Source organism: Puma concolor, chromosome A2 (assembly GCF_028749965.1).
Source record: "Puma concolor isolate L17-30 chromosome A2, mPumCon1.1.hap2, whole genome shotgun sequence".
Lineage (NCBI taxonomy): Eukaryota > Metazoa > Chordata > Mammalia > Carnivora > Felidae > Puma > Puma concolor.
In genome coordinates this window covers 44,622,481-44,638,124 of record NC_141668.1, presented here as the reverse complement: position 1 = coordinate 44,638,124, position 15,644 = coordinate 44,622,481, and the positions used below count along the sequence as shown (strand labels likewise).

Below are 15,644 nucleotides of genomic sequence, written 5' to 3'. Positions count from 1 at the left end.
AAGTTTCTCAGGATCCACATAAGAGTGAAAATATATGGTATCTGTCTTTCTCTGTATGACTTACCTCACTCGGTATAATACCCTCCAATTCCATCCTTGTTGCTACAAAAGGCTATATTTCATTCTTTCTCATTGCCACGTAGTACTCCATTGTGTATATAAACCACAATTTCTTTATCCATTCATCAGTTGATAGACATTGAGGCTCTTTCCATAATCTGGCTATTGTTGAGAGTGCTGTTATAAACATTGGGGTACAAGTGCCCCTATGCCTCAGCACTCCTGTATCCTTTGGGTAAATTCCTAGCAGTGCTATTGCTGGGTCATAGGGTAGATCTGTTTTTAATTTTTTGAGGAACCTCCACACTGTTTTCCAGAGGGGCTGCACCAGTTTGCATTCCCACCGACAGTGCAAGAGGGTTCCTGTTTCTCCACATCCTCTCCAGCATCTATAGTCTCCTAATTTGTTCATTTTAGCCACTCTGACTGGCGTGAGGTGGTATCTGAGTGTGGTTTTGATTTGTATTTCCCTGATGAGGAGTGACATTGAGCATCTTTTCATGTGCCTGTTGGCCATCTGGATGTCTTCTTTAGAGAAGTGTCTACTCATGTTTTCTGCCCATTTCTTCACTGGATTATTTGTTTTTTGGGTGTGGAGTTTGGTGAGTTCTTTATAGATTTTGGATACTAGCTCTTTGTCTGATATGTCATTTGCAAATATCTTTTCCCATTCCATTGGTTGCCTTTATTTTTGTTGATTGTTTCCTTTGCAGTGCAGAAGCTTTTTATCTTCATGAGGTCCCAATAGTTCATTTTTGCTTTTAATTCCCTTGCCTTTGGAGATGTGTCAAGTAGGAAATTGCTGCGGCTGAGGTCAGAGAGGTTTTTTCCTGCTTTCTCCTCTAGGGTTTTGATGGTTTCCTGTCTCACATTCGGGTCCTTTATCCATTTTGAGTTTATTTTTGTGAATGGTGTAAGAAAGTGGTCTAGTTTCATTCTTCTGCATGTTGCTGTCCAGTTCTCCCAGCACCATTTGTTAAAGAGACTGTCTTTTTTCCATTGGATATTCTTTCCTGCTTTGTCAAAGATGAGTTGGCCATACGTTTGTGGGTCTAGTTCTGGAGTCTCTATTCTATTCCATTGGTTTATGTGTCTGTTTTTGTGCCAATACCATGCTGTTTTGATGAAGTAAGGGACTCTTAATGATAGAGAACAAACTGAGGTTTGTTGAAGGGATGTGGTTGGGGGATGGGCTAAATGGATGATGGGTATTAAGGAGGGCACTTGTTATGATGAGCACTGGGTGATATGTGTAAGTGATGAATCACTAAATTCTACTCCCGAAACCAATATTATATTATATGTTAACTAACTAGAATTTAAATAAAAATTTGGAAGAAAATAACAACAAAAAAATGGAACAAAAGTTAATCTCATCCAGGAACATCTTCACAGACATACTGAGAATAATGTTTGGCCAAATATCTGGGCACCTCACTTCCCAGTGAAGTTGACAAATAAGGCTAGTCATCATACCATATTAGCCTGTCATCTTGTCTACAATGATTTCTTTCAACTGTGTATACTATTCCATTACATATGTGTGTATGTATAGATGTATATATATACACATATAGACACACCCATGCATGTAATGGAATACACACATATACACACATGTATTTACCGTCATACTTAATATAAATGAAAAATGTATTATTTTGTTTAATAGTGTGTTTGTGAGTTTCATCTATAATGTGTTGTATTTGCTACAAATTATTCATTCTCATTGATGTATACTATTTCATTGTGTGACTACATGGAAATTTATTTATCCAGTTTACTATCAATGAGCATGTGGATAGTTTCCAGTTTGGAGCATCTCACTGATTTTGTCATTGGGAATTTTAGGTTGCTTCTAATTTGTTTCTAAACAATATCGCAAAGGCATCTTTTTGAACGTCTACTTGTACACACAGGTGAATATTTCTCTTGGGTAACCACAGATCAAAATTAAAAAAATGATCCATCTGGACCATGAGTGGAGAGAAAACAACACAACAAGAAAGTTCTCTTTCCACTTATTCCCTGTCCATTTTGGCTTCTAGTATTTTTCTTTCTCTTCACCCTCACCACATTATGACTAAACAGCTTCTTCCCTTTCCCAGAAGTTTCTCACAGATTTTGTTTTACAAATTTTTATTGAAGTAAAACATATCTATAGAAAAGTGCATACATTGGGGCGCCTGGGTGGCTTGGTCGGTTAAGCGTCCGACTTCGGCTTAGGTCATGATCTCGCGGTCCGTAAGTTCGAGCCCTGCGTTGGGCTCTGTGCTGACAGCTCAGAGCCTGGAGCCTGTTTCAGATTCTGTGTCTCCCTCTCTCTCTGCCCCTCCCCTGTTCATGCTCTGTCTCTCTCTGTCTCAAAAATAAATAAATGTTAAAAAAAAAAAAAAGTGAATACATTTTATGTGTGCAGTGCAACGAAATTCCCCAAATTAAATACACATAAGTAACCCTGATAGAGATGGAAAATTACGAGCAGTAAGAAATGGAATTATGCATTATAGGTTCTGTAATTTCAACTTTACTGGATACTGCCCAATTGCTCTTCAAAGTGACCATGTCAGCTACCTTTCACAGAAGTGAGAAGGTATACCCATTTCTTCTCATCCTTGTCAATACTTGGGGTAGTCAAACCCTAGTTTTCCCTATACCAACAGGTAAAAATTTTGTGTTATTGTTTTAAGTTGCTTTCCCTTAATTTTTAATACGGCTGGGCATCTTTTCATGTTTATTTGCCAGTCAGAATTTTCTTTACTCATTTTGCTGTTGGTTGTTGTCCTGTGTATTTTTTTTTAATGAATTTTTCTCAAGTTTATTTATTTATTTTGAGTCAGAGACAGAGACAGAGCATGAATGGGGCAGGGCCTGAGAGAGTGGCTGACAGAGGATCTGAAGCGTGCTCAGCAGAGATCCCGATGTGGGGCTCGAACCCACAAACCGTGAGATCCTGACCTGAGCTAAAGTAGGATGCCCAACCTACCGAGCCACCCAGGTGCCCCAGTTGTTGTTCTGTTTTGACTCTTTCCCTTGGGAACCCACGGCTTATCCACTTTTCTAGACAGCTCCCTCCTATTTGCTGTCCCTTGTTACTGGACCAAAGTGGATCCGCTCCTTGGTGGACTATAGATCACCGAGAATGATTCCCAAAGTCGGGTCTCTCTGAACAAGGGAAAGCTGGCTCCTTTTATTAGGGTTTAGAATAAATATTCCAAGGGGGATTTTAAGATTGTAATGAGGCTGTGACACTCTCTGGCACTTTTTGAGTCTTCCTGCAGGCATCTTCCTCAAATGTTTCTTTTTCTGTTCCAGCAGGTCATTAGTTAGATTCTAAAAGGTAAGGTTGACAGTTCAGAAAGTCAGTCCTGAGTTCAGGAGGTCAGTCCTGAGCTCAGGGGATCAGGCCGGTGCCAATTGCTATCCCTATCAGTATAGACTTAATATCTTCTCATCTATAACTCTCTATATTCTTCTTGGTCTGGAGAGATTATGCTAAAGTTTTCCCAGTCAATTTCATGGGGGCTACAGTTTTTTATGATCATCACTAAACCCACTTCTTTTAATACTAGGTGTCCATAACCAATGGCCACCTGTATTTGGAGCATTTTCCGTGAAAGTAATCAGGCAGTTATGGTTGGTTTCTTTTTTTTTTTTTTTTAATTTTTTTTCTAACGTTTATTTATTTTTGAGACAGAGAGAGACAGAGCATGAACAGGGGAGGGCCAGAGTGAGAGGGAGACACAGAATTGGAAGCAGGCTCCAGGCTCTGAGCCATCAGCCCAGAGCCCGTCGCGGGGCTCGAACTCACAGACTGCGAGATCATGACCTGAGCTGAAGTCGGACGCCCAACCGACTGAGCCACCCAGGCGCCTCAGTTATGGTTGGTTTCAATACAAGCAGCTTTTGTTGTTTTACACCTGGCCTGTTACCCTTGCTTATGTTAACTTCGTGCCTCAGTAGCCATTTGATACTTGATGCAAATCAGTGTACGTTCCGGTAAAGGGACCAAATGTCTAGGAATTTCTGAAGAGATGAGTTATCATCTCATTTCCGTCACCAGTTGTGGGATCTTGGGCAAGTCATTTCACCCCTGGGTAAATCTCCTCTAGGGTACAATGAGAACATACAGAAGCGTCCCCTGCCTATCTCACAGAGTTGCTTGGATATCCAATGAAAGAACAAGGTGATCAGAGGATTTACCAGGCACCGTTTCCAGGTACATCACCAAGAGTCACAGCTTATTGACAAACACAGACCCCAGGCTTTTCTGAGAAGTGCCCTGCGAAAATCTAGAATAAATACAAATGTGCTATTTCCCCCACGTTCATTGAAATAATGTGCAGGCTACTAAGTAAATGGTTAGGAGAGTATTGTAAGTCAGAAGGCAAGTGCAGCTGAGGCAAATGCATAATTATGATTTGATATCAGAAGATCCAACACGATCTGAATTAATCAGTCTGCTGTTGAGTCCAAGTTCCCGTACTGTTGAAGCTGGAGCAGAAGTGGGAGTCCATTCTGGAAGTTAAGGAAAGCATAGCCCGGCAGGGAGGACTATCTCAGGAGCCACGTGGATCGCTCGGGGTGGGGGGTGGGGGTGTCTCAGACCTGCCCCAGGTCGAGGCCCGGCCATGGGCGGGCGGGACTTGGGGGTGAAGAGGCTGTGTCGGCTACTGGATCATAACTGCTGAGGAGAGAGCAGCACAAGGATCCTCCCTGGCGTCAGGCAGAGCTCTTCAGGGAGGTGGGCTCTGGGAGGGCTCCGTGCCTCTGCTCAGCCGAGCTCCAGCCAGAAGCCTTAGGAGCCAGAGCAGGTGCAGAACTGCAGCTGCTGGCCAGCTCTCAGAGGGGAGCTGGACTCTTCCTGGGCTGCAGGAGCCAGGACAGCCAGGCTCAACTCCACCCGAACCATGCCAGCCAACCTCACGGAGGGCAGCCCCGACTCCAAGGGCTCCAGCGGGACCACGCAGACCCCGGATGCTTCCCCAGCCCTCTGCACCGAAACGGTGACTTTCACTGAAGTGGTGGAAGGGGAGGAGTGGGGCTCCTTCCACTACTCCTTTAAGGTAAGTTTCCTGCTTTCCAGTCTGAACGGATTTTAAATGAGACAAGTAGAATTTAAGAGACTCAATTAAACTATCATTGCCAATACCGTGAATGGGTATAGTTTGTTTTCCCTACCGAAAAGAGTAAAAGGAAAAAAAAAAAAAAAACCAATGAGCTAAGGCAAAGAGTTTTTCATATTGTCCAAGGACCTATAGTGTAGTTTTTTTCTGAATACTAGTCTTTTGTTCTGCTGCTGCTGTTGCTGAAAACATGTGAATCTTGAGTAACATTTATGTTAACTTCATGCCTAAGAGTCTGAAAAGCGGATGATTTTACTCCCCTCCCCTTAGATAAAAGCACTTTTAATTAATTCTATAGTAGTGCTTGAAATATTGCCTGTTTCTTGTAGGGGTTATTGCGTGAGTTGTCTGCTAGGAACATCAGAGGTGTGGAAACCCCACATCCCCCAGGACAGTGCCTGGTGCAACCGAAGACCTAAGCAGTAAGGAGGGAAGGTCCATACTCTTATTGATCGTATCCTTTGAACATCAGTGAGAAATAGACTCTTTGATTGTAGTTTGTGGCGCCATCCTTTGCAACAAGTTGCCTCCTGGAACAAAGGAGGAATCCGACTTTGGTGAATTTCACCTTCAAAGCATCCAAGGGCCATACTGAGGAAATGATCCTCATTAACCTAATCCTGTTCCCTCTTTTGCAACAAGATCGGTCAGAAATCAGGCATGGAAAACGACAGTTCTCTGCTTCTGGCATCAGAAGGCAGGCATGTCAGGGTATTTCACACGCTGCCGGAAGGTGCATTAAGTGGTGGCAGTAATTCCCAGGTCTCCAACTGGTTTTTTATACCAAAAAGGAAAATACTTAAAAAAAAAAAAATTCTAGCAGTTTTTTTTTTAGTCATCTGGGTGTTCTTGAAATGATTTAGTTTTTACCCCACAAAATAGAATTACTGTAACATCCACTTCTCTACCGGAGCTTTGCTTCTTTGCAAACACTCAAAATAAAACTTTCAACAGGGAGCAATCTCGGAAGGCAGCCTCCTGCTCCTCAAAAACCAAGAGACAAAATAACAAAGCAGAGCCTGAACAAGTCACTTAGGCTGGCTCCACCGGTCCAGCCCCTCAGAACCACCTCCTAATGCATGCACACACCCTGCCCAGCTGCCCAGCTCCAAGACAGAAAATAGAAACTGAAATTGGAGTTTGTTGTCATTTACCTTTGACTGAATAATCCCCTTTAAGAAATCAGCTTGCAGACCCAGAGATTCTGTCTTGGGGAAGCAGGCCCTGTGCACCCAGGAGACAGACACAGCTCCTTCTCAGTGACACTGCTTCTAAAGCCTCTCTGATATTTATAAAACATGACAGTAAACAGAATGAAGAGAGAATGGCCATTGCAAAAGGGATAATAATCAGCAATAAGGCAATACTCAGTCTCCACTGAAATCTCATTGGCCATTTTTTGAATATAGCTCCTAAGGGGATATTTTGAATATTCAGACAAACCACCCCACCCCTCACCTCCTGCTGGTTCTCTACTAGTGTTTATACTCTGTCCTGGCAACACCATCTCTGGGCACTAAGGAGAATCATATCACTTTTTTCTTTTAAATCTCCTTCCTTTTCATGTTTGCCCTCAAACACCTGGACCAGTGTACAAGGAAAAGAGGATAAAAGAGAAGAATTGTTTGTCTGGGAGCTTAGAACGTTTCACTTTTGACCCATGCAATCATTGACTAAAACACAGTGATTTGTAGTTACAAGGCAGGTGCTGGTGTTTGTGGGAACCTAGCTTAAATGTTTCAGGGTAACCTTTCCCCAGGGTCCTCTCTGAACAGGGCAGTTCTGTTACATTGGCGATACAGGAACAATGGTGATGCAAACCCTTATTCATTGGTCCTTTGATGTCACCTACTTCTCAAGAAGAAAGCCAGAACCGCTCCTCTTTACTGTCTCTCAAACGTGTACTTTTAATCCCCGTTCTCTACCGAAAGCAGTAAATAATATAAAAATAAAACAAATGGTATCAGCAGTAAAAGTAGTAGAACCAACAATAACAGGAATCGCCTTGCATTTCATTTGCTGTGGGCTTTCTTGGTGCCAGGAATCTTTCTAAAGGACTTCTGTGAAGTATCTCCTTTAATTCTCACACACTATGGTGTCTCTTTTCCACCTGGACTTGCCTTCCACCTTCATCTGTGTTTATATAAATTCTACCCACTCTTAAGTCTCCTCTTGAATTGCTTCCTCCTCGAAGCCCCCCTTGACCCATCTCTCCTCTGAGTTCCAGTCGTGCCAAGGAGTGTAACTGTCTTCTTGCCACTTAATCTGTCTTCAGCTGCTACTTCAGTACGTGCCTAGGAGATATCTAATAGTCATTAAGCTCCTTGAGGGAAAGGAATGCTTGATTTCTGTTTCCCATTCCCCAGAAATCAGCACCATGCTAGACGTACTCAATAAATGTTTACTACACAAATGAAGTGTGGTATTCTGTTTCTGTCAACTGCCCACATTTTGTCAGATTGGCTAATAGAAAGCTTGCTCGCTCTGTAACAGAGTTGGGGGAGTGGGTATCTTATCAACCATGACTGCACATGGCAGCCTCTGCCTTGCCTCGTCTCTACGCTCTGTACTGGCCAAAGTCCTTCTCTGCAGGAACATTCGAATCATCCTTGTCTCATTTCTAAGCCAACATGACCAAGGTAAGTTATGGATGCCAGTGGATGGGGTATGGAATTCGTTGTGGTGCCATAGACTAGAACCTAGTACTGACTTAAGCCCGAGAAACCGTACTTACCGCGTTGCAGCCTTACTAGTCTCCACACTCTTGTTTAGTCCACACACCTGGGCTTCTGACTTAGTTTCCTGCTTAGCCTTCAGGTTCGCCTCTGAACTCCAAAGCTCTCTTGGCAGGAGAAAAGACATCCCTGTGTAAATATGGTTAGCTTTTCCTTCCACAGGCTTAGACCTTTTCCCTTCTTCCCATTTCCACCCCCAAAGTCTTACCGCCACTCCCCACTGCTCTAGCCTACTCTGCTGTGTAACCATGTCCTTGGATATAGGCAAGAAGGTTAGAGGTGAGTTCGCCACCCCCTTCCTCTATCATTGGCTTCATGTTACCAATCCTATGTGGTCCTGGGTTCAAGGTTCCCAGCTCAAGCCCCAGTTTCTTTCATAGTTTCCAATTTCAGGGTCCCATCCGCTTCACCTCTTCAGCTCCCAGTGACAGCATTAAACTCTACCAGAAATTCCCTAGGAGGATGGGACCTGGCTAATCAGAAAGTGAGTGGAGGAGGTGCATATAAACCTGTCCAAGTAGAAGACAAAGATGAAACTCTTCATTTTGCCCTTGAAGGTGCTAGCAATGCTTCCAGTATCTCTTAATGATGAGAAAATTAACTCAAAGTAACTGGGAGAGAAACCGGTCTGAATGAGTAAATTGGCAAAATTATGAAATAATGCAGATGAACTCATTTTTATTACTCTCAGGTGAGGGAAAAAACATCAACCAAGATTGCTAAATGTTACCTAATGACGATCTTTTATTGAATCTCCTTCAGTGAGTAGTTAACAAATGATATGCCATTAGTCTAACTATTGTTTATATGTAAATGGTTGCAGCTAAGTGCTTGAGGGTGATTGGACACGTTTTTTCCCCCCCTTTGTTAGTGCAACCTCTTGTCTACTGTCTTATTGTTAATATTCTTGCTACACCTTTCCTCTTTGAATATAACAATAGCAAATTCTGGTTCAACTCATGTCCTTATCTCACACGAGGTTTTAGCAAGAGCTCAATTGAAAAAGTTTAGGAAGACTTGCTTCTTTTCACTGTATTTCGGTTGACAACTCATTTCTAAGAACTTGACCTACCTGGGGCGCCTGGGTGGCTCAGTCGGTTGAGCGGCCGACTTTGGCCCAGGTCATGATCTTGCGGTCTGTGAGTTCGAGCCCCGCGTCGGGCTCTGTGCTGACAGCTCGGACCCTGGAGCCTGTTTCAGATTCTGTGTCTCCCTCTCTCTGACCCTCCCCCGTTCATTCTCTGTCTCAAAAATAAATAAACGTTAAAAAAAAAAGATTAAAAAAAAAAGAACTTGACCTACCTACTAAGTACCAGCATTTTCACCTCAAATGACAGTGACTGTCATTTCAGCTCCTTTTTGCCCACTAGCCTGAACCCTCCTCTTGTCCTGTCCCACCTGTTGGGGACTTGTTTGTCTCCTTCCGTCTTGGATGCCAGGACAGTTGTCACTGATGCCCTTCCTGGAATCCAGGAGCCCTCCGTCCCTGACCTTCCAGTGTGGTCTCCTGCAGATGACAACAAAGGCCTGGCCTTCACCTCATGCGTTTGTGTTTGCCCTCCTGTATGGTTTCACTCGGTGCGTTCATTTTCAGTACTTTCGTGCAGCTGAACATGTGGCTGTTGGTGAGGGAACGACTACTAGTTTTGCTCACTTAAGTAACTGTTAAAGGTCTGCTATTTCCTGCCCGTTTCTGCTGTGCACACCCAGCGCTACACTCCCCACCCCCTACTGGGTAAGCTCCGCCTCGTCCGATTTTACTCTGGGTCCTTGAGAAAGACACAGCTGCTGCTGGCGGGCTCCTCGGGGACGGGGACGCCCTGCAATTCCCAAGCTCTGGACTCTAGCTTGTGAGAAAGGAACACCTGCTCAACTAAATTTCCCTTCGCACTGCTTACGCATCCGATGGCAGGAGACGTGATCTTCGTCAGTGCCAAGCAAACTCAGAATTGCGGTTTCTCCGCCCCCGAAGGGCTTTCCCATTTTCTGACTCAGAGAAGGTGTCTCGGCTCTCGGGATGCTGTCTCTGTGATGTGTTCACATGTGTGTGATGGGGGTAAGGGTGGGGGTCCGCCCTGAGGAGGGATCCGGGCAAGTCGGCCTCAGCGGAGAGGAAAAGTCGTTTCTGGCCTTCAGAAGTGGCATCCTTGGTCCAGACCCTCGTCTGGATCCCCATCGGGCCCTCGGGGCTACACCGCGTTCTGAGGCAGGGTACCTCTGTCACACTTCCTTTAGGCACACGGGTGTTCATAGCTCCCTCTTTCCCTCTGTCAATCCTGGCTCAGTTTTTGTGTCCTCCCCTCCCAGCTCCGGGCGGTGGGAAACACAGTGATGTCGTCTGTGGCCGCCTCTACCCACGCGACGATCATATCTGTACCACTCCTACCTCATGATAGCTGGGAAGGCCCCCAGAGACTGCCATTCCCTGGTTCCTATACAGTAAGTGGACTTCAGCGCCCTTTTAATCCTGTGCTCCCAAACTCAGAGGGTGTTATCTCTTCCTTGTTTTGTGCCGGTCTTTGGAGGCGGCAATGTAATACCCTCTCATCAGTGTCTACCCTTCCTCACATTCTATACCACTGTTGTCCTCTCTTACCGGCCTTCTCCGTCAGCCTTTCTTTATGGAGGGGAGGCTGACTGCACTGTGTTCCTCTGAATTCATTATTGCAAGCTCTCAGCTCTGAACGCTCAAAAGACACATTCTCTTGCAAGGGGAAAAGCTATTTCTTTTCAAGGTATTTGAGATAACCTCCATGAGGCATTTTTTTTGAAAGCCTGACTTTGACTTGTTTCTCTCTGCCTACATTGGTAAAGATAATACCCTGAGGCCAGATGGGGTACAGCTCTCTGGCAGCCTGGGCTGGGGAAGGATCCAGCAAAGGGGTAGGAGGGGGCACATCCATTTATGCTTCAAAATGTTACCCTGTCATCCTGTTGATATAGTGGGTAAGAGTGTTTGGAGCCATGTACTCAAGTGGTCAAGAAATGTAACTTCATTCCTCTATCCTTGAATCTAGCTTTTCTCTACATCTCAGTTGACCTGATTTCAGAAGTAGCTTAGTCATCCCCAGGTAAACTCAGGCTCTTGAATCTTCCCCATCGTTTTATTGAGGCGTAGCCTTTAAAGCCAGACCGCTGGGGTCAGGTACAAGTGCCAGCACTATCTAGCTGTGTGACTTTGAGCAGCTCGCTTCTACCTGTGCCATGGTTTCCATGTCAGATAGATGACACGAACAGTTAAATATCCTCCAGAGGGCTGCTGTCACAAGTTAAGTGACGGAATGCTTGTGAAGCCTTTCAGAAGAGTGAGTGGCCTAAAGGGTTCAATAAATATTAGCTATTCTATACCCCGGAACTAGTTGTTTCACTCTTTTCCAAAGCTACTTTCTGAGAGATGAGGGGCCACCATTATCTCCATGGAAGAAGCTTTTGAATATTTTAAAAGATATCACTGCAGTTGAAGCCCTTTAGGACAGTTTTAATATGCATTAAGTCCTCAAACAGTGGTGGTGAATTGAGCTGTTTCTTTTCTCTCAATTAGACCATGAAAAATGGAGAGTCAGATATTTAAAGAAGATTCCATTTCTTACTTTATCATCTTGATATAATGTCTACTTTTTATCTAGGCAAGCTTAGTGGCCCAGTACAAGAAGGGCTATTTTCAGAGATGGGAAATTATGCCCCATCCAGCAGAAGAAAGGACAGGCTTCTACTGTGGCAAAAAGATCTTCTGGGCCAAAACCACCCAAAGTCAGGATGAAATCATTAAGGAGTAATCCTCAGGGTTCTTGTCTTTTCCTTCTTTCTTTCTTTCTTTCTTTCTTTCTTTCTTTCTTTCTTTTTATCCTAACTTTGGCAATATTGGTGGCTGCCTAAAAATGATGGATCTTTTACACCTGTCAGCACTTTATAGTCCACAACATAATTTCACATGAGTTTTTTTTTGACTTACCATCAGCTCTAGGAGAGTTTAAAATAGCATTCTTGTTTTTTAACCAAAGGTAGGCACGAAATCTGAGAAAAGGTAAAGGTGTGAGCTTTCTAAGAAATTAGAAAGAAAAAAAGAAAGAAGAAAAAAGAAACAAGATTCTGCTGCTGATTTTAGTCAGGATAGGTTAGGTTCTATAATAGTAAAAACTAAATCCTGAATATCTGTGGTTTAGCACATCAGAAGTTGCTTTATCTCTCACATCCCAGTTGCAAGCAGGACAATTTGTAACTCTGCCTTCTAGAACAAAATGGTTTCCAAGGAAGAACACAAACCTTTCCTCATCTGCTCTGCCCTGAAATGGCACATGACTTTGACTCAATTCCGTTGGCAAGAATTAATTAGGTGACGGGCATGGGAAATGTAGCTTTATTGAACACCCCCAGTGTGGGGAGCATAGTATACTGCTTAAAGTTTGGTTTGATCTTCACCTTCTATAGGACGAAACCCAGATTCTTTGACCTGACCTGAATATGTTCATAACTCATACATCATATGATGTAAGATATGCACATGAACACACACACGTACACAAACACACACACACACACCACTAGATGTCAGTCATGGAAGGACAACTCTAGATCCTACTTCCCCAGCATAGTGTCTGATACATATTAGAAAAATGGTCAAGAAATACTTTGGTGAATGAAAGAGCACATCAAAAAACAGTTGGTGCCACGGGGCGCCTGGGTGACTCAACTGGTTAAGTGTCTCCTTCTTGATTTCAGTTCGGGTCATGATCTCACGGTTTGTGGGACTGAGCCCTGTGTTGGCTCCAGAGTGGAGCCTGCTTGGGATTCTCTCTCTCTCTCTCTCTCTCTGCCCCTCCTTTGCATGCACTTGCTCTCTCACTCTCTCTCTCTCAAGATTAATAAACTTTTAAAAAAAAGAATGGTTTGTGTCACAAGTTTATTTGTAATGTCTCAGTAAATTAGTGTGAGCATATAAGAGTGGATAGAGTCTTAATCTTTATCCCATACGCCATTGCATTTGAATTTTAAAGGTACTGCAATTTGGGGGAGTTCCTGAGAGCAGCACAAGACCATCTGACAGGGAAGTGGGTGTAGGCAAATCTTTAGACCCGAAGCAGACAATATGTGAGGTCTAACTGTACTTCTTTTCATGCTGCTAGCTCAGATTCCACACCTCAGGTCTGCAAACCATCCATCTCTGAGCCCCAAGACATCAGGCAGGTATTGGGAAAGGCGGATGTTAACACTCACATCCTTGCTCTCCATTAATGTGTTCTGACACCTGATTATAGAAGTCCAGCCATACAGGTCTTCCACAAAGTACAGAGGCAAAGGCTACCATCTGTGGACAATAGGACCTGCTGCAGTGGGGTGAATGGACTCAGCTCTGTCTACTAGAATCTCAGTCAAGCAGTCACACAGGATTGCTGTCTGCTGCCTCTAGTCACTGCCAGCAGAAACTGTCTGCCCTGTGAACGGTGAGACTACAGCTGCTTTCTTAGGAGAGGACCTTATAGTAGATACCAGGGAACCAAAAAAGGACATATCACTGTCGTGAAGGGCTGGTAAACTAATGCTTTAATTCAACAAATATTACTAAAATGACTTCAGTCTTTTAAGATCTTAATCCCTATAAACATAAATATTTCTCAATTTAATTTAAATTTTAAAATAAAATACTATATCTGACAATAAGTCAAAAGCGTACATATAATAATGTAGAATACAATCTTTTCAACTATATTCTTTCCCTCCCCATATATCATGTATCCCTTTGCCCTACCAAATTGAGAATTGGATTGGTTTGATGGAGTATTACCTTAGGCACTGGGCGGGGGGTGGGGGGGTGGGGGTGGGTACAGAGATGAAAGAAACAGGTATCTTGCCTCTGGAAAGATACCAGACATTTAGTCAATAATTATAAAGGAAGAGGTTGCAGTCAAAAAAAGGGAAGAAAAGATAGGGAGGGCAGGCAGGGAGTTGTATAAACAGATTGAAAAGAAGCATTTCTGCATAGAAAATCAAATAGATCTTGTAGAAGACAAGTAGAAGGGAAGCTTCAGGTTTAGATGAAAGAGTTAGGTAAAAAAGACCCAAGAGGGCCATTAGACTAAACAATATATATATATATATATATATATATATATATATATATATATTTTGTATAGACAAGAAGATCTTTAAAGTTTTATTAGCAGAACTGTTAACAGTGAAAACTAATCAGAGAGAGGTTAATCAGGCTGCAGAGTGCTGGACAGATTGTAGGGAGGGGACCTTGGGGACCGAGAATCAGTTATGATGCCCTAACGAGAGGTGTCAGTGCTCAAGCAAGGACTGTCTTATCTGATAGTGGGGGCAAAGAAGCAAGAGGCCATCATGTCGGGTCACAGGCAGAGTTCAGGGAATCGGAGAATGCAGGCTGAGGCAGAGAAGGAAGATGATATGGGGGTTAAAATTGGTAAGTTGATCCCAAAATGTATATGAAAAGGCAAAGGAAATTGAATAGCCATAATAATTCTGAAAAAGTATAAAGTAAGGGGACTCATGCTAGCTGGTTTACAGACTTATTGTCAAGTTCCAGTGAGATATGAAGGGGATGCTAAACATCCAGAAATGGAAAAGAAATAGGCCCACACATACATGGTCAGTTAATTTTTGACCAAGGGAAAAAGCAGTTCAATGGAGACAGCAAAAATAGCGTAGGAACAAGTGGATCGCTACGTGTAAAAAGTGGACCCGTACCCAAAGCTTACACCTTCTAAGATGTAACCCCAAATGGATCATTTACCTAAGTTTACAACCTAAAATAAAACACCTAGAAGAAAAGACTGGAGAAAATCTTTGTGACTGTGGATTAGGCAGAAGTTTCTTACACACAACACTGAAGACACAAACCATAAAAGAAAAAATTTGATAAATATGACTCTATTAAAATTAAGAACTTCTATAACTTGAAAGACGCTATAAAGAGAATTAAATGACTGGGGTCCCTGGGCGTCTCAGTTGGTTGAGGGTCCGACTCTTGATTTCAGCTCACGTAATGATCTCGCAGTTCGTGAGTTCAAGTTCCACATCGGGCTCTGCCCTGACAATGCAAAGCCTGCTTGGGATTCTGTCTCTCCCTCTCTCTCTGCGCCCTGCCCCGCTCATGCTCTCTTGCTCTCTCTCAAAACAAATAAACAAAAATTTTTAAAAAGGAATACTAATTACATATTAGGAGAAAATATCTATAAATAACATATATATCTAATAGGTACTTTTTATCTAGAACATATAAAAAAATTCTTAGAGCTCGATAAGAAGAAAAAAAAAATCTCAGTTTAAAAAAGTGACAGAAGTTTTGAATAGACATGTCACCAAAGAAAATACACAGATGGTAAATAAGTACATGAAAAGATGTTGAGCATCCTTAGTCATTAGGGAAATACAAAATAAAACCGCAGTGAAATACCATCACGTACTTATTAGAAGGGCGAAAATAAAAATATACTGACTGTATCAAGCACTGTTAAGGATGGGAAGCCATTAGAACCATCATACATTGCTGATGGCAAGATGGTAAGGACATTTTGGAAAACTTTTTGCCATTTTCTTATGAAGTTAAACATACATTTATTATATGTTTAACCCCCAAATCCTACTCCTGGGCATTAACCCAAGGGAAGTGAAACACATGTCTACCTAAGAGCCTGTATGTCAATAATTACCCTGCCTTCATTTAAAGATGCCAGAAAGTTGGGGCGCCTGGGTGGCTCAGTCG

General features: G+C 43.0%; 1 protein-coding gene across 1 annotated transcript in view; it reads left to right on the top strand.

Moving 5' to 3' along the window:
- Positions 1-4,768: 4,768 nt before the first annotated feature.
- LOC147583134 (neuropeptide S receptor-like) overlaps positions 4,769-15,644 on the top strand; it is a 29,082-nt gene continuing 18,206 nt past the window's right edge. The window contains exon 1 of the mRNA XM_086683580.1: positions 4,769-5,126. Coding sequence (XP_086539706.1) covers positions 4,971-5,126 — 156 coding nt within the window. The 5' untranslated portion in view covers positions 4,769-4,970. The remainder of the gene's footprint in view (positions 5,127-15,644) is intronic.